The sequence below is a fragment of the Tachypleus tridentatus genome, chromosome 1 (assembly GCF_004210375.1).
Source record: "Tachypleus tridentatus isolate NWPU-2018 chromosome 1, ASM421037v1, whole genome shotgun sequence".
In the NCBI taxonomy this organism is placed as follows: Eukaryota; Metazoa; Arthropoda; class Merostomata; order Xiphosura; family Limulidae; genus Tachypleus; species Tachypleus tridentatus.
In genome coordinates, this window is record NC_134825.1 from 31,808,090 (window position 1) to 31,835,606 (window position 27,517).

At 31.7% G+C, this 27,517-nt stretch overlaps 1 protein-coding gene across 4 annotated transcripts; it reads left to right on the forward strand.

Annotated features, from left to right (window-relative positions):
- LOC143245317 (transmembrane protein 53-A-like) lies at window positions 1-27,304 on the forward strand. 4 transcript variants are annotated; one of them, XM_076491548.1, is made up of 4 exons: window positions 4,353-4,424; window positions 14,704-14,852; window positions 21,223-21,507; window positions 21,707-27,304. In XM_076491548.1, the coding sequence occupies exons 3-4, from the start codon at window positions 21,421-21,423 to the stop codon at window positions 22,502-22,504; spliced, it is 885 nt and encodes a 294-aa protein (XP_076347663.1). In that variant the 5' UTR covers window positions 4,353-4,424; window positions 14,704-14,852; window positions 21,223-21,420; the 3' UTR covers window positions 22,505-27,304. The 4 variants fall into 4 exon arrangements, with proteins under 4 accessions (XP_076347653.1, XP_076347645.1, XP_076347637.1 ...); XM_076491538.1 differs by lacking the exons at window positions 4,353-4,424; window positions 21,223-21,507 and adding an exon at window positions 1-155; XM_076491530.1 differs by lacking the exons at window positions 4,353-4,424; window positions 21,223-21,507 and adding an exon at window positions 2-159.
- Window positions 27,305-27,517: the final 213 nt, after the last annotated feature.

Below are 27,517 nucleotides of genomic sequence, written 5' to 3' on the forward strand. Positions count from 1 at the left end.
GAGAACAATGTATTGCTCCAGTCATGTGAATGGCGAGACTGGGAGGTACTTAAAAAGTTCGGATTTTGTCAGCTTTTATCAGTTGTGCAGTCTGCTGAGGTATAATCGATATATGTGTCCGAAAGAACGAGACTGAAGAAAGATAACAAGCGAAGGTCGGTAAGTTTTTAAAATAAAGCGCGTGTTATTATTATTAGTTTCTGAAAGATTTTTTTGGGAGCTGAAATGTGAAATGTATTCAACGAAAGCTAAACTTCAGCATAAGGAAATAAGAGCTGATAACTCGAACATTTTGTTGGAGGATGGGCTTTTCTTCTTTACAATGAACATAAAGTTTCTGTAATCAATATAACACACTTTGATGGAAAATGTGAAGTTCACTATGTAGGAGAAACTTCACAATTTTAGAGAAGTATAATAAAGGGCTACAGATTCTTATCCGAAAGAGCCTAATTCTTCAGGGCACAATTTTGAAGACTTTTGCATAAAATGCGCAGAATTTATACAATGTGAAAATTTGTATGCGTTGCGTTTAATGAATGAGTTACAAAAATTAAGATAATACTTTTCAAGGCTGATAATTTTTAAATATTCCTGATTTTATTCTATTGTTTGTGCGCCTGCCATGTTTGTAGTCATGGGCGCAAGCACAAAACAAGTTTTGATAACGCACTAGAAAGTTTACTGCGAAATTTACTAGAAGTTTCAAACGTATGTTTAAAACAAACCATCGAAACTCGATATAGGCAAAACTATTACACTGTAAACTAACCCAATTAAACAAACTCCATAAGCCGAAAAGAGAAAAGTATCCCATAATTACATTTACTAAGAACCCATATGAAGTCACACACAACCTCTCTGATCATGTTTCAACCGACCCTGAGATATGTGTTTTTGTCACGTTGTTTAAACTTCGCTATTACTCCTAAGAAAATCAAATATAGTGATTTCTTTGTATATTTTGGAAAATTACTAATTAGTGTTAAACTGTTACTCATTTGAAGCAGAAACGGACACACCTTTGATAATTGTATCACAGAAATATGAGTGATAGCTTTGCCTTAATTCCATGTCTAACAATTTAAAAAACTTAGTAGCCCGTCCAACAAGGAAACTATTACCTGTAATAATCTAAAACGTTTAAAATAATGTTGTGCTCTCAAACTCTGATAAAGGAAGTGATGTTATCATTCTCAACAAACAGGTCTACCTTGATAAACTCTATGTCATCATAATGACTTGTCTACCTTGATAAAATCTATGTCATCATAATGACTTGTTTACCTTGATAAAGTCTATGTCATCTTAATGACTTGTCTACCTTGATAAAGTCGATGTCATTTTAATGAATTCAGCAAGTTTGAAGTTTTAGTTAAAGATCGCATTCAACAGAGAGAAAATAAATTCAATGGTTCCTATTAAAACTAACGAAAGCGAATACCATTTCTGGTCAAGTATATAACCAGATTAGACCTGTTAAATCACAGAGTAGCATTATGTATGGCCTGCCTGAAGTACATGAAGTAGATGTACTGATCAGACGCTTTATGCCTACCATAGGACTACACAATTATAAACTAGCCCTATTTTAAAGCAAGTTCTTACTTCCGTTCACTAAAATTAACTTTAATGTTAAAAACTTCTTTGATTTCTCTAATTTCGTCAAATCCTTGGATTTTATGTTTATATCAGAAGTTTTTATATTAAGTCGTTGTACACTAACATTCTACTTCAAATTAAGTAGTAATTTAGTATTTCCTGATAAGACTAAAGTCTTGGCCTGGCATGGCCAGATGGTTAAGGTACTTGACTTGTAATCTGAGGGTCAGGGATTCGAATCTCCGTCATACCCAATATGCTCGTCCTTTCAACTGTGGAGACGTTATAATGTTACGATCAATCATATTATTCATTGGTAAAAGAGTAGCCCAAGAGTTGGTGGTGGATGGTAATGATCAGCTGCATTTTCTCTAGTCTTACACTACTAAATTAGGGACGGCTAGCGCAGATAGCCCTCGAGTAGCTTTATGCGAAATTTACAACAAACAAACAAACAAACTCATCATTGAACCAATTCGTTACAGTGATGTCCCTCCGAATTTAAACCTCTAGTTTATAAGAGATACGTTAATGACACTTGTGTTGTATTCAGAAAGCAAAACCGTGCCAAAACGTTTCAATATTATTTAAATTCAAAGCACAGGAATTCCGAGTTTGCAGCTGAAGAGAGAAAATATAATATAAATTACTTGTTTTTTTTTTTTGCTTTTTAGATCTAGTAGTCATCAACTGGAGGAACGAGCTCGAAACTCAGTACTACCACAAACTAACGTTTTCTGGCCTTTTTATCACCACATTTATATCTGATTGTTACAAAACTAATTTAAAATATTTTAGTTCATACAACAAATAAATCAGCTTTTATAGTTATTTTCATGATGAACTTATCAATATTAAAATATATTTGATTAAAAATGTCTTCCCTGTAGCAGTCATCAAGAAAAGCATTTTTTAAATGTCTAGTAAGGTATACAGATCTCAAACTTCCTGACCTCAACGCTTCTAAATGTTCTATCACCTTATCTTTCACTGGTTCCTACAGCATCAAACTAAAAAGTAAAATCTAAAGCATCCTACAGTCAATTTATCCCCAAAACCGAACAAACGGATATACAATTCCTTCCTGTTTAAAGACAAAATATCTTCAAACAAATTCGCTGGTAGTATACAAATATTTGTGTCCTTGCTGCAGGCAAGTCTATATTAGGCCAACGGCTCGAACCTTAGCTACCAGAGTCAAGTAGCAAGCGCATAACAGTCCCTTCAATAAAATGTAATTTGTTTGTTTGTTTGTTTTGAATTTCGCGCAAAGCTACTCGAGGGCTATCTGTGCTAGTCGTCCCTAATTTAGCAGTGTAAGACTAGAGAGAAGGCAGCTAGACATCACCACCCACCACCAACTCTTGGGCTACTCTTTTACCAACGAATAGTGGGATTGACCGTCACATTATAACGCCCCCACGGCTGAAAAAACCAGAAATACCGTAAGTAAAATATTAGAACGAATTACAAAATTAAAAATAAAACACAAAATTAAAACAGCAATACATATCTTGATTCTTTTAGTGTCTTAGAGACACAGGTAACAATTTTAAAAAGATGTGTAGTAACTATTTTCATCGGTTTTAGTACGCTTGAAAATGTACAAATATAAATAGTATGTTTGTACCACTGTAAAATTTTTATTTTAGTTTCAAGTTTATTGAATCAGAGTATGAACCAATGTTTGGAAGTATTTCTACTTTAAGTGAGTTTTTAGCCCGATGCATTGTAAACCTTTGCTCACGGAAACAATGGAATAACTGAAACGTTATAATTTCAGCTAGAAAGTTTGTGATACTTGATAATTTTTCACATGACTTCCTAGATACCTAGTGCATTAGGATATGAATTATTGTTTGAAAATTTTAGTTTCTTAAGTGACAATTTTGAAGTTCGTTGTAAATTACTGGTCAAATTCGGCACTAATGGCATAATTTAACTGAAAAGTTTGTGCCATTCGGAAATTTATAACATGAGTTCATAAATATCCAATAAATATAGACCTGTGTTACATTTATTTGGATATTTTTGCTGCTTTAAGTGACATTTTGAATTATATTTAAATCAATACATATCAAGTTTCAGTGTAATGGAATCGAAAATGCATTACTTTGTATCAAGCTGTGGCATGTGAAATGTCGGATTTTCATGTGCAAATTTTAAACTCGAATTTTAGTAGCTGAAAGACAAGCATTATTGTACATTTGTTAGAATAATATGGTATATTGTCTGGTTCATTTCGAGCTTACTTTATTTGTCTAATTTTAGAAACCAAGCTACATTTATTTTGATTTTTGTCACCATGGGTAAAATTCATATTCGTTTGTTTTTGAATTTCGCACAAAGCTACTCGCGGGCTATCTGTCACACCAAACATGCTCGTCCTTTCAGCCGTGGGAGCGTTATAACGTGATGGTCAATCCCACTATCTGTTGGTAAAAGAGTAGCCCTAGAGTTGGGGGTGGGTGGTGATGACTAGCTGCCTTCCTTCTAGTCTTACACTGCAAAATTAGGGACGGCTAGCGCAGATAGCCCACATGTAACTTTGCACGAAATTCAAAAACAAACAAATTGATCTTATTTATGTCATGTGAAGTATACTAAAAAATCCATTAATTTGAGTCAAATAATCGATGCACAACAGTATTTTAAGTTTTTATTTTGAAATTTTGAGTAAAGTATATAATAGTTTGTCTTCTATGGTTCTTCATTCCTCCTTTTATGTATTTCATTTCATTCTTTGAGTCGGAAAGGAAAGTGTCACTTAGCAACTCTGCTAACGTAGATTAGAGTTCCTTCGAGTTTAAGTTGTGATGACGGTAGGTGTTCAGTGATATTATTTTTTCATGTATGTTGTTTATTACTTGAAAGCAATTTTACTTTTGTGGGAGCCGCTTATTCTTGTGTGAATGTATAAGTCCTTTCTTACTGAAATTTATTTTCAGTATTCTCACAAGAATGAGTTAATCCAGACCTGCTTGTTGTACCTCAGCTGGTTCATCACATCATCTTTTTGCGTGATAAAATCACATAAAAATAACATTTATTTATCTGTTAAAATATGTTTTTATTCTACCATAGTGACTATATTAATTTCATGTTTTAAATCTTAGAATTAAAGCTATGTTCTTGTGATAATATGTTTTCTAACTGTTCATATTTTCTCAAATTTCTGTAATTAAAAGTTCCTTTGAAAGTGATGTTTTTCAGATATTTTTTGTAGGACATGATCATATATGAAATCTTTGCAAATTATATAAAAATTACCTTCTTGAAACATTTCTGTATGTTTCTCATAAATTTTGGGATCTTCAGACATAAGAAGGAAATGTTTTTCTTGTGAATGGCAATCAGTGCACATCCATTGCAAGGTTTGGTTAGAATATTTTTGAATCAGAATTACCTGTTATAATTATGATTACATCTTGTAATTTTAACCAAAGCTGCTATCTAGTACTTTTATTTAATCTTATTTAATTTAAAAGATTTTATGAACCAAGCATATGTTACAATAAAATGCTGTTTACAGTTCCATTTTTCCATATTTGCCTAACATTAACAGGTTTCTTTATTTCCTGCTACTTTGTTTTATAACTAGGAATGCATTATTTTGTACCATGGTTTGTAATATAAGTATCATCATAAAAATTATTACCTTTGAAGTGTTGTCTGTAACAAATGAAATAATTCATAATTTACTGTAATATTTAGTCTTCATTATCACATTATTTTTTATTCAGGCTACAGTAGTTATTGAAATATTTGATATTGCTATATGTAATCCATAATGTCATTAAGGAACAACCCATATAGTATCTTTTCAAGCCAAAAAAATTAATCATAGTTTTTAAGTAGTTTCTGAAATTGTGAGGTAGAGATAGGTATATGTGCACTTTTCTGTAAATTGGCACAAGATTATTCATAATTTTTTAATGTAAAATTCATTACATAGACCTATAATTCATTCATATACTCTATTGAACATTTTACTGTTTTAGCTTACATGAAAATCATATAGGCATAGGCCTAACATTAACTTAATGCATAACCTTGTACTTTTGGCATTATTTTGGATATTTCTGAGTTTAAGAAATACTGGTGGTGAAAATGAAAAGAATCATTATGCAAGTTTTTGAATAGTTATGGAGCATAAGATTAAGACTGTAAAGTGCAAGAGATGTCAAATATATGGTGTATATGTAATTTCTGAGGAGTGTGTGTACATATTCTCTGCAGTGGTACATATTCTCTGAGATATTGTGGTATCACTGAGAGGAATACATTTCAATTTTCCAGCAGACCTATTATTGAATGTGTGTGTGTGTATAGTGAGAGAGAGAAAGAGATCAGGAGTACAAGTTTTTCAGTAACTGTGTAGGCCATTTTCTGTTGTGTAACAGAAATGTGAAACTAAATATGATGCCAGTTGTGCTTCATCATTCAAAGTGGTTATCTTACTAAGAATTTGTGCTGATACTTATAATTCATGCTTCTTCCTTCAGAAATATTATAGTGGCTAATCAACAAGTTCTGCGTGTTTTGCTACGGAAGGTTTTTTTAATTTTGATGGTTTTAAGCTCTCATTAGCAAGAACTTCACTTCAAATAATACATTGTGGCTCTGACTCTTAGTTTCCATTTCTACAGTTATTAAACCATGCATCAGAAGAATATCAGTATACTGCCTTGTTCACAATTAAGCTTTCTTTTTGAAAGGAGGTGAAGAATTGGGTGAGGCTAACATTGCAGAAGCTTCTCCAGTATTATTAACTAACATTTTCTATTGAAGATGCTGATTTAATTGATGACTGAGCATCTGATCTTTATCTTATAATCAAATGATCCATGTTTTTCTTTGGGAGGGACAAATATGTTTGTGACTAACATTTCTGAGATATAAATAAAAATAATGGGGAATACAGATACATTAACACTGCTCTGTATAATGCATGTAGGAGTCAAGACTCAAATGTTCTGTGCACTATCAGATGTTGTGAACTAAGTTCACTAAAATGCATTATTATTTTTAACCCTAAATAAAAGTGAATAAATGATACTAAATATATGTAAATCAATATATCAGCAAATTGGGTACTTAGCCCTTAAACAGCAATATCAATTGATGGTGGCCACTGTTTAAGAGTTAATAAATACGTTAATACAATCAAATGGAGTAAACTAATAAAAAGAAAAAGAATCACAGTATTCTTTATCCAACACTTAGCTGTTATTATCTTAACATCAAATACTTTTTTTTATTAAAAATCATGAGACCCATTGAATAAGTTATTATCCAGTTTGAAGTTGTGACATGTACTTTAAAGAACACTATATTAATGACCAAAAAAAAAGTGATAAGACACAAATGTGCAAAGATATTTCTTTAAAACATAATACAATATAAACAAACAAACAAATGTCTTGTACATTTATTGAACTGATAATTGCAGTGAAGACTATGAGAATGCTCTTATCAACTTTTACAGACTCCTACATATAGTATGAAAAGTTACTTAGTTAAATTTATATAAGTGAAAGACACATCTGAACATAGCTTAGATTTTATTGAAAGTTACACTTAAAGCCAGTGCTTAAGCTAGTTAAACAGTCCCTATTTCATGTTAAATATTTCTCTCCTGGGGTAAGTTTGACCTTGTATACAAAGACAGAATTATACGTAGCTTCCTATTCAATAAGTAACTTGTGTGGTTACAGTGTAATGTGTGAAAAGGATGTGATAGTTCCTAGCCTTATTTGATATGCCAACCAGAAAAAAATATTCTCTTTCACAATGTTACAATTTGTGTTTCTTACAGGTGAACATGTAATTGCACTTTTCTAACTTTGGTATGGCACAAGCATTATAGGAGGGCCTGTGTAACCCTGCTTAACCATTGGATACCAGCTATTGTGCTACAACAATCACTGATGTTGTTTAGGACTCCTTTCTCAGTGGAGCCCAAACTTGAGTAGGGTAGATCATATTCAGAAGAAATATGATGACTATTGATGCCTGTTTACTTTTTTTCTGATGGTTTGTTTCAGGTGAATACTTTAGATTGCCTCACTGCTGATATCATCCCAGTCAGATATCTTTGTGGTCTACTACTGCCACATGGATTACTCTTCTCACTAAAACTGATGCACAATTCAAGTGGGTAGAGGAGAGTGAGCAGATAGTACTCTTCTTGAAGTGAATTTTAATGGAAGTGCCACTTCTGGTGTATCTATAGCACAACTGTGACATCTTGTTTAATATCAGTACCAACTACAGCAGAGTAAGAGAAGTGCAGTTGTAGTTGTAGGACAGGGTTGAGCAAATAAGCCATACTCTGTGACCACTCCTGCATACAGATACTGCACAATGAACTGCTTAAGGTGTAGCATTCATAAAGCTGTACTGTCATTACTTATAAGACAGGAAGTTCATCTGCATGGTAAATCATGCATCACTGAAATGGCTAATGAATATTAAAATTATGGAAAGTATAATTTCATGTTAGATCAAAGTGTTCAAGGAGTATAAAGTCTGGAAGTGCAACATGGAAATGAAGCAGGCATCCAAATTCTCTGAGAGACCCACTTACAAATCTTTAATTCAACTGGGTTTTTCACTAGATCAAAACATTGGCACAACTCTAGCACAGTTAGTTAGCTGTGTCTCCATTGCATACTGTAAAGCAATAAGTTTTGGATTATCTATATCTGAGACCAACGATTTTATGCAACCACCTTGTTTAAACCTTATTAGGAAGTAGTCCCCATCTTCCTTTGCTATCCCTTGAAAAATCAGAGACTTAATCTGCTCTATCTCCTTCATAGGAATACAAGTTCTTAATGCAAACCTCTCACAGATAAACTCACTGCCCATTGAAGACTGGACAGTTCAATACAATGAGGTGAAGTTGAGTAAACAGGATTTTGGAGTCCAACAATTTAACAGGAGTCATTTCTCAATTCTGGGATAGCTAAATGATGCATTTTGGACTATACCTCGTCTACATGTCTGCTGATCCACTTTGATCACCCTGTTATCTGTGATTGCTTTTGCAGTTCATCTTGAACATCCAATCCATTAAGTTAAACATTAAAAAGCCCAAAGCCATCTCTTATATTTATCAAACTTTTTCTTAAACCCAGGGGCAGTCTTAGTCATTCTGGAGCCTTGGGCAGAATTTAGTACATGTGACCACATAATGATAAGAAAACTCAGAACATCAGGGGCCCTTTCTTTTGTGGGGTCATGAGCAATTATCTAGTTTGCCCAATAGGTAAAACCACCTGTGCTTAAACCCTTACATTAATTGCATCTGCCACATACAAAGATAAATCATTCCAAAACTCTATGAAAAATAAAGCTGCCTTAGCTGAAGACACTATGTTTCTTGCCAAAATCTATATTTATTTTCCCTTGTTTTACCATTATCACCATTAAATGTGAAACAGATAATGCATCAACATGATAAGTTCTTTAAACAACCTTAAATACTTCAAACATATTCTCTTTAACACTTTTTTTTGCAAAAAAAAACAAGTTTGGAGATCTTATCCTTTTCATTTTAAGTATCGTCCTAGTAGCCCTACTTTGAACTTTTCTAACAGTTTAGCATCTTTTCTGAGGTGAAAAGCCCAAGACTGAACACATTACTTTAAATATTGCCAAAACAATTATCTACATTATACAACTATAACCTCTTTAGGCTTCTACTTATTATTTCTTTATGTACAACTTAAAATCATATTTGTGCTGTACCAATGGCTAATCATGTCAGTTTAGTTCTTTGGAAAGTTAATCAGGTAGGGTTTTCTGATTCATATGGAGAAATCCATTGTTAACCCTACTCCATATCTTATTTCATTGTGAAAGCTTTTTTCCAACTCCCATCTTTGATGGATTGTTCTCCACTTTAGCACAAGGATATGGAGTGGGCAGTCTCAATGGCCCCACCTTCTACTTTTCTAAATGTTTTCTTTCTTTTGAGGATATGGGCTTCCCTGGAATCCCTCATTGCCTTAGGCTGAGCTTGCACATATTTCCTTTAATGGATGCTTCTTGACCAATGGAACTTATTCCACAGTTCTTTGGACCATCCCTGTCCTGACCAGGATTTTCTTCCCTAGAAATCAGCTGCCTGGGTAGGTGATTTGGCCTTCTCTGATACTTCCTTTCTTTCCATTCTCACCTGTACACCCTTTGATTTTGAATATACTTTGTTTTGTCCAGTTCATTCCCTGAAATGTTATGTGGCTTATACTACTTTTCTTCAGATTATTATTCCCATCTAATAATTCCAATAATTTTCTCTAAACTCATGATCTATCCCCTGCTGCACTCACTGGTTGAGTTTGTCAATTCATATAACTGGCATATTCTGACTTGTCCGTGGAGGGTTGCTGTCTGCACAATAATTCTTCACTCTCAGTTTGTCTTCTATGTCTTTAGCTGCTTCCCTTAACCAGCCTTTGGAGGAGATCATGGTTCAGGCTGGAATGTGGACAACTCCCAGTATATTCATTGCATGGTATCTTTTTTGGGTAGGTATCATTTTTGTCCAATGATGATTTTACATGCCTGTTCACATTTGGCTGGTATAAATTAATGTATTATTTTTTTTATATATATTTAGTTGATAGATATTGTATTTCAGGATCCCACCTGGTGTTGGGTGTTGCCTAGTCAGGTCTGCTTCATATTATATTTGTACAAGATTGGAATAATTCTATAATGCTTACTGTTGAGATGGGGTGTTTCTATAAGACTACCAGCAGCTTGTCTGGTGATATATATATATATATATATCATTTTACTCCCAGTTACTAGTTTTAAGTAGAAAGGATTGTCACCTATGGATCTCATGAGTAAAGCAGATGGAGATTTCTGCCCAATCCTACTGACCCGTGATTCCTACTACCAGGGTCTATCTACTTTTTAAAATAGGAAATTACAGGCACCTATTTGCACTGTCAACAGTGTGCCATTCCTGTGGACACCCCAATGCAACCCCTCCCTTCTAGTGGAACACAAGAGTCCTTACCAGTTGAAGTTCCCAGTCACTAGAGTGATGGACTGTGAAGATTTCTTCCTGAGTAGGTTTTGCAAAAAAAAAGTAAAGCTTTCTAGCCCATGTGTATCCATTTTGTGAGAAGAGGGCTATAGTTGTTATAATCATTATGGTACTAAATCATAAATTTTAACAGTCCTTCAACCCAAATCACATATGTTTGTCATTTTTCTCTGACACAGATTTGTGCCTTGCTATCACTATCTTTGGTACTATGTATGTATGGATAAAGATGGCATGTATATTGACAATGTATATTGCATTTGTTAATCACAATATTTTATACAAGGTATTTACACTGGATGTTTTAGCCAGATGGATTGCACTTGACTTAACCTGATGTAACCCAAGGCACTACTCTTGGTGCACACACACACACACACACACACACACACACACACACACACACACACATATATATATACAGGCCTGTTGTTGCTTCTGCACTAGATTTTTTCTGTTTGTCAATGTCATGCTGTTTTGAGTCATAGTTGTACAATACTTTTCAACTGATTCAGTGTTGTATGTCTCTTTCCTGAATGCAATGGTGCCTGCCAATTCAGTTTTGTCCTTTTCTTTGTTCTTGAGTTAATTACTGGATGAAGAGCATACATATTCCAGAAGTAGTGTTAAACCCAACATGTGTACTTTTTTTTTGTATTCTTACACATCTGTTCTTTCAGTGTGGTTGCTTTCTTAAATATAAATGCACCTTCACTGGCCTCTCCATTTTTGTAATATGGAATTTTAGCTTTGGTGAGAGGAAGTAATTCCATTTCAGAGTTAGCATCTTCTTGCACTGAAAGTATATTTCTGATAGGTACTTATCTCCTTTCACTCACTTCCCACTCTTCTTCTCCATTGATAAGCCAGTGTTTCTGGTTTGTATCTCCCAATTCTTGAATATGAGGATTACTATAGAATGGTTGAGAGAACTAACTGCTCTAGTACATGCAGTGCAGTATGATTGATGGAGGACAGTCACATGAACAATGCATATTCTGAAATGGTGCAAAATTGATGGGGTATTAAATACTGGTGTTTAAAGAACAGTCCAGGATTGAAATACCTTTGGGTAGAGAGATATAAGTATCTATAAGACGTACATTTTTAGTGTAAAAAAATGCATAGGAAAAATTTGAAAGGAAGGGTTTCAGTAAGTAAATACATTAAAACTTTTTTATTGTTTCAATAAGTGCTAAACAATTATGTGTAATTGTTTATGAATACTTATAATTAACTAATTATGAAAAGTAAAAGTTAACTTTTGGTGTTGATTTAATAAAAAAAATTTGTACACCCAATCCATTATCAGTACAGAGCAGACTGTTTCTTTGATGTATGTTATTACCTGCAAAATAGAACCAAATTGCAACTTGTTAATTCCATCAATCCATAATTTTTTATTGAATACTTATTTCAATAAGACTTTCTTTGTGCCAACTAAACTTTCACATTCAGTATTTATTCATCTTCATATCAGGCTGGCTCTGTGTCACCATTCTTTCTTTATCCCTTTTATTTTACTGATTTTATGCTTTGCTGTCCATTCACACAAAGAACATGGAAACTGAATAACTGAATTGTTGACCCAACAACATACAAAAGGCTATTAAGTTTCCACAAAGCAGCCAACCATGTCTTTTTTTATTTGAGATTTTAGTATGTTTCCTTCAAATAAACTGAATGAGCAATAGGAACAGATGCATATACATTATCATTGTAAAGGGAAACACCTTTTAGACTTCTTTTGGAAGAATCAATGAAGAATTACCATTTGCATGGGTCATAGACTGCAGCTCTTAGCATTGTTGCAATAAAGTAGTGAATTTTCTTGCAAAACATATGGTATAAACTCCCTCTCACATTTTCTGTACCAATTGATGTCCATGGAGAAAGCAAGTTGTTAGTCTGAAGTATGGACCCCAAAATATCTGATGAATCCTCTGGAAGGTCATGATTTCTCATCAAATCATTAAGTTCACCTTTTGTAAAAAGCTGTGGTTCAGCAGACATTTCTTATTGAAAACTATCCCTATTATCATTTCTATTGGCTTCATATGAAAGTGTGTCAAGAGTCTGTAGTGGAGTAAGTACAGGTACAACAGGTCTTGTAGCGGATTGAAGGTTTGGAAAATAAATTTCCTTTTTATTTTGAATTTTGTAACCCTGCACATTTCATGAGCAAAAATAGCAGCCATCTCCATGGTTTCTAGGCTTATGTCAGACCAATGGAATTCCAAAAGGCAAAAACTTTTTCTTACCTTTAGTCTATTGTCTCATCTCTTTGATACAAATGATGCAAACTTTGTGTGAAGCCTATAATTTGTCTTGATTCTTAAGTTTTATTCCAAAATTCTTGTATTATGCTTTTGTAATGGATATTTTAGTGTTTCAATTTTGTTTCTTTACAACAAATTTTTCACAATTGTAACAGAATATGTTTGGTTCCTTTACACAATCTCTTATTGCCGTAACAGTGAATAACTAATATTGAAAAGAAAAAATAATATTAAAGTGCATGCACAAACAAGTACTGTCCAAGAATGGCATGTCATGAGGCCTTTTAACTGTGTATATTCCAGCAGTGTGTTTCTTGTAGTTCTGAAATGACTGGAAAGATTTATCTAATGATTGGTTTAGAGAAATCTATACCTAGTGGTTATCAACATTTTAAGAATAACTAAATTTGATCCCACTTTATTGAAAGTGATTTGTTTATGTAAAAATACTTTTGGTGTTTTGTGAAAAATCTGGATATGATGGAGAAAAATTGTATTTTTGGATTCAGCATACAGAAATTACTGTGGAACATGCAAAAAGTGCATGATAATAAAACCTTTGTAGGCCTGTGATATTACAGTATTACATGCATAACTATGCATTTATTTGAAATATGAAATAATAATATTTATTGAAGTAATATAAACTGTGGTCCTCAAAATTGAGTGCAAAAAATAGATGCAGTATATAGGAAATTAATTAAAAGTTTATATATAAGTTAAATATACCGAGAAATGTGAGGCTACCACAAAACAGGAATTTCAGTATTAGTAGTAATTACAGCTGGATAATTAATGGAATTTGATAAACTGTTAATCACCAGGCTCATTAATTTATAGTATTCAACTAGTTGATTATTCTCACATGAAATAGGGATGGTTGGAATAATAAAAATTTGGAAACACTAACTTAGATTAATTGATTAATATCATGGGTCATGACACTAACTTATTAAGTTGAACAATCTCCAGTTAGTCAAAGATAATAAAAATAAGCCATGTGTTAATATTTGAATTACTTGGATAGTTGGGATAATCAAAAACAATAATTTTTATTACCTGATTATTTTACCTGACATTTATCAATGTAATAGAAGTTCATAGTTGATCAAAATAATTGGCAAATTCTGATAGAAACGTGTACTTTAGGTTTTTGACTTCTTAATGTATAGTAAATATATAAGAAACTTAGTCATTTTTACTATCTTATCTACATCAACTCTTTTCAAACTAATTTTGTCATGAATGTTTGTTCATTTATTTTCATATATATTTAAAAATGGCTGGTATGGGTAAAGGAAGCACTAGTGGGTTTTCTTATCATCACAGACATATATTTTCTGCTTCACCAAAGAAATCAAAATTATAAGTTAGTTTTAGCTTTTATGTAAAGAACTGTCATATAACTTATTACTAAAACAAACCTCACGTTAAATTTATTCATGTTTTGAACGTGTAAGTTTCACTTAGTAAAATTGTTTTACAAACTGCATGACTAATATAAATAAATGAACACAATAAAAATGTAATTTTAAGTAAAATATGTCTTAAACCTTTTGTATTCCTATATTAACTTAATTTGAAAATATGAATGAGATATAATGATCTACTCATATACTTGTTGTTTCTTCAAATATGTATTTTAATCCTATTATTAATTCATTTGTTTAGACTTAAATCTGTAAAGTGTTGTAAAGTAACGTATTGTTATATTACTTGGTACTTCTTACAAACATTTTATCTTTCATTTCTTAGAGAAAACATCCATTACTCTTGAAGAACTGAAAATGAAAACACTTCAGATTTTTCATCGATCTAAGATTTTACTCTCCGTGTGCAGGGTTTGGGCAAGAAAGTGGAGTCATAACCTAACCAGCGTTGGTAACAAACCGCAAATAAGAAAAGTAAAGCTATTTATATTATATTATCAACATTAATTTTTCTGAAGCAGTTTTTACCATGGTGTTAACATGTCACTAAATATGTGGTAACTTATTTCCGGATAGACAGAGTTGTCTTTTGTGAAGTGCAAAACTACACATCTGTGCTGTGCCCACCATAGGCACCAAGCCTATGTTGTAATGTTGTAAGCCTTTAGACTTATCTCTAAACTACTGATGGGCATATGGACAGAGAAATCAAACTCTGTATATGTCAAAAGACAATTATTGAATTTGCTCAAACATACCTGTAGAATTGTTGAGCTGTGTTGTTACATGTAGTAATATGGAATTTTGTATTTGTCTATGAAATCAAATTTAACCCAAAATTATTTCAGATTTTTGTGATAATCATGTTTCATATAAGAAACACAGGTTGAAGAGGATTTAAATAAGTAGAAGAGTTTATTTTAAGTATAATATGAAACATTAAAAAACTTCCAAGATGTATAAAAAATGCCTTTTCAAGTTTGTAATTTCTTATTCTCTTCTCTATTAAGTGTTTAAAAAACTTATTGTCAGCAAAGATTGGAATAAATTTATGATTCCTAATTTATTTTAAGCAGCATTTTAAGCATTTCAAATATCATTGAAAGGTTTAAATGAGACACTCTTAAACCTTGTAATAAATAATTATTACTTTTGAGTAATTCCTTTTTCAAGAAATACTTCAGTTAAGAAGAGGAATTATTACTGAAATAATTTTTTTAATAAATAAGAAATTTCTAAAATGTTAGTACATGTAGGAATAACAATCAGGTTTTGTACTTTTATTTCATTAATTAAAATAATTGATTATATTCAGATGTCCAGTGACACACACACTGTGTCATGGGCTCCATAGTTTAATGCTCTTTATTCACATCTAAATATTTATTGTTTAGTTAATCTACATTCAGATACAGTTACTTACCTCCTGTCATAGTTATAATTATTCTTGATTTGACTGCCCTCTACTGCATGAAATTTCATTCACTACAAGCATTGAACTTCTACTTCAGATGTATACTACACTGTTAACTTATTTATACATACAAATTAGCATGTAACAACCTTCTACCAATAGGTCTGTAACACACCTTCTTATTGCGACAGACTCCCTCTAAGCAGTTGAACTCAATTTTCACTTCTCAATTTGGTACAACAGTGTGAACACCTTGTGCTTGATTTCAAACACTTGTTTCTTTTGTGAGTTTTGATAATATTCAGCTTATAAATAATCCATTATTGTGTTTCTTTATTTAAATATGAAATCTATTTCTCACTTAGTTACCAGTAACCTGTTGCTGTTTTTGACTTCACAGTTTCCTATTTTGACAACAATGGCTACTAAAGGTATCTCTGTTCAAATGCCCATGATAATGGCTGCAAGCATGGTAGTGCTGTCAGAAAAAGTATTGGTCATAACTATTGAAAAATGTTTTATTTTGTAAAGTTGAACAACCTTCCTCCCTGTTGAAGCATCACCTCCACTTTTACACATAATATAACAGATGTGTTTTGTCACCCTTGTCTTTTCATCCCTTCCTTATTAAATGAAGCACTGAGTTCATGAGTATATGGTTCTCCCCCTAGCCTGATATTAGGGTCCATGCCAAATATTGTACAGATTTAGTACATGTGACGGTTGGTATGTCACGCTCCCTATGTTCTGTAACAGTACATCCAATTATTTGTCATTGTTCAGCAAATCCTTGTTTGATGAACAACATTTGGATTCAATTCTTCCCCTTTTAGGTTTGGGTTCCATTACTTCAGTGCATTTTTCTCAAGCATATTTTCTTGCCTCCGTTTATCTCTCACATCACTCCATTATTTGTTATCCATTGACCTGTAATGTGTTTTTCAGTGGAAGCCCCCACCTCCTACTCACCAACTTGTTTTGATTGTCTTTACATGCCCTTTCTATCCACATTTGGTTCTTGTTTTGCTGGGATCTCTTGGATTCAGATATGTTATTGACATGTATAAGTAACCTCCCTCCCTCTAACATTCTTGTGAGATTTTTGATCAGACCCTTTTCTAAGATCTACAATTTTTGATGGACTTTCAGACACCTTTAAGCCTCATGTTAGGTCCACTTGATTGCATAATTCCCTATTTTTCCTTATTTCTTGTTTATCCCAATCTCCTCAGTCTCTAGTTGCCATTTCCAATCCTCTTCATCCTACCTCTAGTTTTGTGGTTCCTCCTTATTTGGTAGATGGAAGAAAGGGACTGTGATACTATTCTCAGGTAGTACAAAAAGTTTGTGATGATATTTCTCATGATATTCCTGCAAGTGCATGATTAAAGTGTTTGTTTCAGAGAGAGAAAGACAGTTTGGGTGCTGCTTTTTTTTTCCATAAGCTTTGGAGAGTTTGGAAAATGCTCTTGGATGAGCCAATGTTAAAAGGGACTTTTTTTTATAAATAATGAAGCTGTTACAGAAAACCAAAAAAGCATCCCCCTCAATGTTAGGAGAGCCATAACTGACTACACCACATTATACATGCTGATTGTAAAAATAACTATTGAAATGCTTACATTTGTTGCAAATGCAAGACAAATGTATAGGATGTACTTAAAAAAGCAGTCCAGAAAGTATAAGCCACAGAAAGGTGATGACAGAGAAATGATGAAGAAACTGACTTGGAACTGTAAGATCCCAAGCATGAGAAGGTCAGACATGAGTCTGAAATTAAACAGCTCATTTTGTCAACTGATGAAAACTTTGAGAAAACTGGAAAGGAAAAAAATATCCTACTCACAAATTCACATGAAATGATCCCTGATTTTCTAAAAAAAATAATGAAATTTCATTTTTACATAAGTACAGAAACCATTTTGGTAATTCTTTTAACAATCAAATATCTTACGTATCACAACTTTTGCCAGTTTAACTTCAAATCTTAAAGCTTTTAATTCCTTGTCAGACCTCACACATAATTTTAGTATTCATATGTAACCTTTAGGAGGTAAATAAAATATAGTTGAATCAAAGAATAGAAGGAAAAATACATAAACTGTAAGCAAAGTAACAAATAAAAATAAAATGTAAACTGCAACATTACAGAACTCTCATCTTTTAGTAGTTAAACTGATTTAATACAATATAATTAATTTAATACTATATATAGACTGATATTTTCCATTTCATGAACAGTTTTAAACAAACTGCTAAATTTTTTATCACTTTATGATGTAACATTCTTTTGAAATTGTAGATGTGTGAAACTCTTCTAAATATGCACTGTAAGCTTACATGAAATATTTCCTGGAGAATTGATGATTCCACTGATTTTGAGATACATGATTGACATGTAAGCAACTAGTTTTTATGCTAACATACCATATGCAAGCATAGGACTTTAATCTGTTACTAACCCTTTTTCAATGGGCTCAGTATGCAAGTTTGTCTACACATTTGCACATGTTAAGTATTTACACTATAACTTTTGACACAGCATGTGTATCTTCACAAAATTTGGTAGATTTTTAGTGAAAGATTACAAGTATTTTGCATACAAAAAATTAGACTGTTTAATGAAATATTTTTACTAAAGATTTGTTTGTGAAAATAGTCTGTTTCTCTACTAGTTTGAGTGCAAAGTGATTTTGTGTTATGATTAAAAAAACTATTCTTCATTCCAAATATTTCAAATATTAATTATTTAATCTCTGAAACCTCTAAATACATTTCAAATGTTTGTTTTCACTAAAGCTTTATATTTTGTTATTTTCTAACAATGACATTTAGAAATAAATTATTGAACTTACTTTTTTACAAATATAGAACAATAAATCAAAAGTAAAGTAAACAATAATGTCTTCTTACTATGACTTTTGTACTCGGTTGCTGCTGGACATAGGTTGCTAAGCCTTTTAGAATTTTACATGTGGAAAATATCAAACAAATTTTATATATATTTATACAGTTGAATAACCAAAGAATCATAAATAACTACATAGATATCTTAGAATTCCACTATAAGTTATTAACATAAGTAACTAAGATCTATTTATATTTGAAAAAATAAATAAAATTCAAGCAAAGTAAAGACACATACTACCTCATTGAAATCTTTGATCAAAAGAATGTTGTATCATTCTCAAAGATTAGAATGACAGAGAAAAATCACTCTGTGGACATTATAAGCTGTTGATTGGTTATTAATATGGCATCTTTTGAAGTAGGTGTATATATAAGGGACCATGTATAATGTTTTATAATGGACAGAAATATAAAATTACTCAGCATAATGCAATATGCAGTAACTTATTGCATCATGAGTCTATAGCGAATCTTATTCAGACCGACACCATCTACAAGAAGTGAAAATCACATTCAGACAAAGTCAGGAAGTACAGTGATGAAAAGTAGAAGTTAAAGTATCAGTTTACCTGAAGTCTAATTCACCCTCAAAACCCTCTGTATGTAACATGGTGTTTGTTAAAGAGACCCATTGTGGAGTCATATTTTATAATAAAAGTTAACTGTGTTGAAGTTCTCTTTAAATAATTTTACAGTAAGTGATGAAATTTCCTTAAAAATTGGTTAATATTTGAATTGAATGCCATAAGAGCTAGGGAAAACAAAGGAATTAGCTAAGCAGAAGGCTGGATGCAATTCCAGATTTGCAATTGTGTAGGATATTGTTAAGTTCAAGATAATTGTGCTAATAGAAGACCCACTGTTAGATGGACTAAATATGAAATACAAAGTGCAATTTGTATTTTTGCAATTTGTCATTAGCTATTACTAATGACCAATAATTAGCAGGTCATTCCAATGAGAAATGCTGCTTCTCCATTATTTTGTAATAGTTGAACACTATGTTGTCTTTGGGGAAACTATTTAAAAGATTCTGTTGGGTTGAGTGCCACTGATCTTTGGTAAAATGGTGCCAAACTTGTAACCTGTTGTGAAATAAAAATAATTAGAAACAGCATCATACAGCAGAATTGGTTTAGAAAATAAACATGAAAGAGCTAATGATGTTATATGTTTGTTTGGGATTAAACACAAAGATACACAATGGGCTATTTGTGCTGTGCCCATCACGAGTATCTAAACTTAGTTTCTAGCATTTTGTAAGTCTGCAGACATACTGTTGTGCCACTGGGGAGTGATGTTACACATTTTGTATTAGAATTGAATTATGGAAGTAAATTTCTCATTATAACTATGATTCTTGTTTTCCTTAAAATTTTAGTAGTTCTATGCTGTAATAAACTAAGGAGCTAAAAACTTTAATTAAAGCAGGTTATTTAATTTTTATCAGAATACAAACTGTGTAGAAATCACAATATGATCAAAGATTAAAAATGTGAATCATTGTAGGTTTCTGACATGTGTAAAAATATTGAGGGATGGCAAATAAAATGGTAGAATTTTATAACTAAAGGAAGTTGAACCAGCCTGCTGTGAAAATGTCTAGTAAGTAGTGTGAAAGTCAAGGAATCAAGGCTTTCTATATGTATTGATGAGCTGGAGCTCCAGACAGTCTTTGGTTATTTGGAAATAGCTAAATATGATGAGAATTTCTCAAATACACGATTTCTGTTAAAGTTGCACTTTTCAAAATTTTAGATTAACATCTACAGCAGGTAGTATCAGAATCATTAAAAATAAATCCTTTATAAACCTACTGCCTGTTATTATTGTTTACTTAACCTGTTCACCCTTTTTGTTAGTAATAATTGCCTTTTGTACAGAAAAATTGAGCTACTATTGAAATAAGAATTTAAGAGCATTTCACTGATATTAAGCATAAAAGACCAAAACCTTTTGTTATTCATTTCAACCATATGGTTTTTGATTGATTGAACCTTTATTCTTTTAACTTCAGATATATTACCTAATGTATTCATCTTTATTCTGATAAAAAAAAGTCTAAAAACATACTTACCACTGCTTTACTAATATTTCAAATGATGTCTGTTGTATAGCTCTGAAATACAAACTTCTTTTTATTCGCACTTGCTCTGAAATATTCAGATTTGTTTTTCTTTTACAACCTCCAAATTCTAAGGCCTTTTAACACCAGAAATTAGGTTTCAGTATTTGGTGGGCACAGTACAGATAGCCCATTGTGAAGCTTTATGCTTAGTAACAAGCAAACAAACAAAAACATCCTTTTACGCGTGCATGTGTGTGTATATATATAATTTATTTTAACTTAAAATGAGCTGAAACAAAAATCAAACAAAAAAAAATGCTGCATCAACTGAAAAGATCTTGGGGTACAAGTTACAATTTGTGATTGGCTGGAATGCTAACATCAAGACGTAAGTTTTTGTCTTATTTACCCCCAAATGGTAGTACCTTATTTCTTTATTTTTTTTATTACAGTTAATTTTTTACTTGGGAGAGCAGTCTACCTTCCCACACTTGTCTGATGGCAGTGAAAGGTGATATAGATGTGGGACATTGCAGGCTTGAGCACCCACATCTCATTCTCCTAATTTCTATTTCTATATCTATTCTTTATTTCTTATGTGAAACTGACGAATGAAGGTTATGAGCAATAGATGATGTATCCCCGCTGCTATGTGGGTCCTACTTCTCAGTCACCTCCAAATCCAAGAGTACATTTTATACTCCCACATTATAGTTTGTACCCTAGGATCTTTTCAGGTAGTGCAACATTTTTTGTTTAATTTATTTTTGTTATATATTTTGTACATACACATTTGTGTTAGCCTTTTCATTTTTGATTACCAGTATTCTGATATTAAAACAAATAAAAATAATGCATGAATAATTTTTGTTACTGAAGTTCTTAACTTAGATGTCACTCTGTTTACAACATTTATTCTGTTTTATTTCAATACAGGTGCTGCTGCCTTGTGTCATATTTCACAATGTGGCACAGGTCCATACAAATGCTCTCAGCAAAAATATGAAGCTTACAAGAAATTATTCATCAGATGAATCCAATACTCCATTAGTTGTACTTCTTGCTTGGATGATGGCTAAGGATCACCACCTTAAAAAATACAGCAATATCTACCAAGAGAGAGGGTTTGATATTCTCACTGTGACAATGTCCCCCATTCAGATGTTACTACCCACATCTGGGTGTCATATCATTGCTCAGTCATTACTAGATTTCTTAGAGCAAGAGCAGTATGAGAAGATTATTTTCCATGGTTTTTCTGTAGGAGCATATTTGTTTGGAGAGTTTTTACGGAAGTTGAATGAAAGCAGTATACGTGTAAGTTTGATTAATCGATTTAAAGGGCAAATTTTTGATAGTGCTGTTGGCTTTGAAGGGATTCCAAAAGGTTTTCCTCGTGCTGTTACAAATAATCCATTGTTATGCAGATTTCTAGAGTTTTACATTCGTAACCACCTTCACTTTATGTGCAATATAGCAACTAAACATTACATAGAAGCATCCAATGCTTTCCACAACTCACCATTGAAGTGTCCTGCTTTATTGTTGGTCTCAGAAGATGATATGGTTGGAAACCCACAGGCCAATCAAAAGTTGATGGCTATTTGGCAAGCTCAAAACATAGATGTGTCATGGAAGTGTTGGGAAAAATCTGCCCATGTTAGCCACTTCTATCACCATAAAGATGAATATATTGAAGAGCTTGACAAGTTCCTAAAAAAGATTCAACTGTAGTGGCAAGCTTGTAGATGTGTGGTATAGTATTATTGAAGGTTATTAAAATTTTTAGGGAAGGATCATTGGAAAGATTAGAAGTTAAAAAAAATACTACTTTTATTAAATACCATTAACACTTGTCACATAAGCCAGCCCAGCATCTTTTAGTACTGAGCCTAGGATTGTCAACGAGCGGGTCATTTTTGAAAGCTGATATTGGGTTATTTTATTATATTTCAAGGACTTAAACTAAGTACAACTTCTAAAATGAAAAAGAAAACTAAATATTAATGAAAATATAACTTGATGAAATCTATATAGATTATACTATGGTGGTACTATATTGGGTACTATCCTTCTTATATTTAATCTTAATTGCAGAAATGCCATTTTAAATTTGAGAACCACTAATGAAATTTTGTATAGCATTGTGCATCAACTTCACACTGCTTCTTTGACCTTTAGTTCACCATTAGTTTCACAAAATATTTAAACTAGTAATTTCTTGCATGTGATTCCAATCTCTTGTTTTTGAATATAACAGTACTATAGTGCCTGTTGCTTTATGTTTTGCTATCAGTACAGTAATCAAGTGACAATTCTCCAGTTCAGCTGGTATGTCAAATTGATTGAGATGTCTATGAATGTGTTCTTTTCTTATCCACTGTGGGCCCATGGTTTAGCTGAAATGCTACATTTAAATCATCATATTTACAATTACATATAGAACATTGCAAGCATATTTCATTGTTATATCAGCTTACAAGTTAACTTCTGTATGTCATCTCTCATGGTTACAGATCTGGTCCAGAAACCTAGACCTCTAAATAGTGCCAGAAGTCATCTTTTTGTCTAATCAAAATGACCAAACTTTTTCTGTATAAAGATGCCAAGTTAGCTCATGTAGCAGGTTTTTAAAACTAAATAAATTGTTAATTGTTTTGGTACTATAGGTGAAATTTCATTTTAATTAATATCTAACTTACAGTTACAAGTCTACTATCTGTACATTTACTGTTTATCTGAAAGTGTGTTTTCTTATTGTTTACCATTATCTGTAGTAGGAAGGTATTTTCAGTAAAGTGTATTTTGGGAATAGTTGCTGTATAAGTTACCATTATGTCTACCTGCTGGTTCAGCTCTGGTCAACTGGATGTGCTTGTTCTAATGGTATCAGCTTTTATATGATATATATTGTATGAGACACTTAGTATAATTCTTCAAATCTTTTTGTGTGTTTATGGAAAGAGAATTATCTAATTTTAGTTTTCATTGTTTGTCTTGGCTCATACAAATTGTAAAGTTGTGTTGTCTGTAGAATACTTAGAAATGTCATTTAATTTATTAGTTGAGAGTTACTCAATGTAGTCAGCTCATTCTCCACAATTAATTAGATTCAGCAAACAGAAAAAAACTTTCATTAGATACTTCTTAATTAATTTAAAAATTATGTTTGGCATTTATTGTGTACAAAATTCTCTTTTTGGTTTATACTTCATATGTGTACACTTTGGGAAATTTGAAAGGGAAAAATAGCCTTTTCTAATACAAACTTTCACACTTACTGGCATATCATAGTTAGGAACACATGATAGTGAAAGAGTTAAAAGACACAGATAAAAACATTCTGTCAGTTTCACCATTCATCATCTGGTCTGATGAGAATTTGAGGTGGAAATTTACAAATTATTTCCTCTTTGGTTACTTGTTTTTCAGTCATTACAGTTTTTATCATTGATGAAGCATTTTTTATTAAGCACTCGTTTAACTTACGTCCTGCTGACATAAACCTACCATTTGATATTAATATATATTTACATAATACCTGTTAAATAACACACATTTTTCAACCTGTTAGTAACAAAAGACAACTAATCTTTATTATTAATCAGTGAATGAATGTATCTATGTATAGTATACTTTCGTGAGACAAGTTAGTTGCAAAATAAACTGTATTGACTTTGAATTAGTTTTCAGTACCAACTATAGTGAGAGCACTGTTATTGTGATTGATCTTATTTTGTTTACATTGACATATAATAATTATTATGATTAATTCCTCTCAGTAATACTTTATATCATAAAATTGCAACTAGTTGCTTAAGTGTTTTACCTAATGATTGCTCTAAATCACATTTACAATCTTGAAAGGAATTCATGTTTTGGACACAAAATGCTCTAGGAAGGTTACCTGAAACTTAATACAGGTCCTAAAATGTAAGACACTTTATAAATTCTTAGTCTAACTTCTATTCAAAATTTGAGATCACATCAAAGTTTCAGAAATGTTACAACAATAAATGTAATATGAATATTTACCTTAAGCACATAATAAAGGAAATCCCAGTGTTCCATGACTGTTCAGTTTAATTCACAGATGACATTATTTACACTTAATTTGCAGTCCATTAGTTAGTGGGTTATTTGCAAGTATTATTCAGTGTATTGTTAATTCAAATAAATTAGCTTTCTAGTTAAATTAGATGGGATGTTAAGAAGGGAGTTGCTTACATTTGTATTTAGTTGCTTTTAGTTGTGAATATTACAAATTTATTGATTATTTATATGGAAATGTCAAACTGGAATTAGTTTAAGTTCTGTGATATTAAAAAAGAAACTGTTTTGATTCCTGCTATAGATAGAAATGTTATTGAAAATTCCTGTGAGCCATAACTTGCCTATACTTAGAATCGTCTTCTATGATCCCAAATAAAACTGTGAAATGAAATTAGATTTACTTGCATTGTTTATATTCACAAATAATCAATTATATAAACTCCTAACTCTTCACAGGTGGAAAACTTGAAATCTGTAAGTTGTTCAATTATGGTTTTATGGTTAATAGAAAAATGAATAGTAATTCTGATTTTCTATCAACACATCTTGGCTGAATGTGTATAGTATTGTGAAACAAAATATGAAGAAGAAACTGGTAGCACATTCTGGTATTACATACATGAAGATGCTTAGAAAGTTTTTGTATCATACAAAATCAAATTAAACCATTTCTTTAAAGGGTGCTGAACCTTGAGAAATGCCCTAAACTATAAGCTTAAGTTAAAAACAGTTAGAAAAATCTATAAATAAATAAATAAATAAATAGTTATAAAATCTATAACATATTCATTGCCTAAAGTAAGATGTTAATACTGATTATTTGTTATGAGGCCAGTGAAAGATTTTATTACTTTATAAGAAAAGAACCAAATCTTTAAAGTACTTATTCTGCTGCTTTGAATGTAGTTAGTAATTCATTATTTATTGCTTTGTTTATTTTTGGTATTTTGGTTATCATTGTTTGAAGTGAAATAAAAATGACTCACCTTGATATCATAGGTAACAATCAACATTAATTTTCTTACTATTATCATTAAATGATATTATGTTATCCAGTAGGAATGTACCACTTGCAAGTTTATAGGTTTTTGTGGAATATCTGTGATATGTGTAATATTATAATTTCATTGTTTTTATGTGCTAATGTTTTTCAAATTTCAGATATTATGTGCTAATCCAAACATTTTAAACCAAAGAAATATTAGTGTATATGTGTAATATATACTGAACATTAGTAAAACTGTATACATTAATTTTGATCATGGATTACTGCATAAACATTAAGTGTAGAGAAAATATTTTATAGTTGTAATGGCATATAAAGTATTGTAAAGATAGCTGAACCACAAAAAATAGCCGACAGTTACAAAAAAAAAAAAAAAAGACATGCATGCTCACGGTCCTCCAAACTATCTAAAGACATGTCAATCTCAAATTTTTAATTTTTAAATGAGCAACACAAAAGAAAGTAATTACTGGTATGTATTCATTGTCTTACTTACATGGACTCAATTCTATACACTATTTCTACTGGTATGTATTCATTGTCTTACTTACATGGACTCAATTCTATACACTATTTATATGGTATGTATTCATTGTCTTACTTACATGGACTCAATTCTATACATTATTTCTACTGGTATGTATTCATTGTCTTACTTACATGGACTCAATTCTATACACTATTTCTACTGGTATGTATTCATTGTCTTACTTACATGGACTCAATTCTATACACTATTTCTACTGGTATGTATTCATTGTCTTACTTACATGGACTCAATTCTATACACTATTTCTACTGGTATGTATTCATTGTCTTACTTACATGGACTCAATTCTATACACTATTTCTATGGTTATTTTCTCAAAATGTATGTGTAAGTTTAGGGATTAATCTGCTAATGTTATATTTATAATTCTTTGAGCAAAGCCAGTCTGTCCTTATTATAACTGTCCAGAAGACCGAGTGAATTTTATATTTGTAGTGTGGGACCAAGTATTTATTGCAAACCATTGGAGTTCTGTGACCTTGAAACTTAACTAAAATGAGCATCCCTATTAAGTGATAATTCTGTGTTTCTTTTTCACACTTTATTATAAATTTCAGGCACAGGGAGTTATAATACTCATTTTATATATGATTAATCATGTAATACAAAATATACATGGGCATGTTCTATAGTGTTTTTCCACTTGCCTACTGTGATTGCAAAGCTTTTACCTGATTTTGTTTGAAACATTGCTTATTTAAAGAATTTTTTGTTGTGGCTTATACATTAGGTAAAATACCTTTTTAGATTTTGTAAATTTAAATTTAACATTTACAAAATGGAATTGATTGGATATGTTTTCAATTAACATTGTGATAATTTTGAATGTTAGGTTGTTCTGTAAAAATTATTTCTTATGAATGTAATTATAATTCTATGGTGACTTGTATGTCTTTTTCTTGATATAAATAATTATTTGAAAATCTGTTTGTTCCTGCTTTGTAATGTAATCTTTTAAAGTAACTCATTTACTTGTGATTTGCTATATAGGGTGACGTCCACCTCTGCCAGTTGAATGTGTGTATTCTGTATATTGCTTACAAAACTTCTGTGCACATTTAAAGCAACTGCTGTTAATGGGGCAATGATAAATAAGTATACCTTTATACCTATATTAATAAATGTAATCCAACATCTA

Coding starts and splice junctions, on each gene's coding strand:
- LOC143245317 (XM_076491538.1), top strand. CDS start 14,736: ATGAAAACACTTCAGATTTTTCATCGATCTAAGATTTTACTCTCCGTG. Junction 14,853..21,706: donor ACAAACCGCAAATAAGAAAA/GTAAAGCTATTT, acceptor ATTTCAATACAG/GTGCTGCTGCCTTGTGTCAT.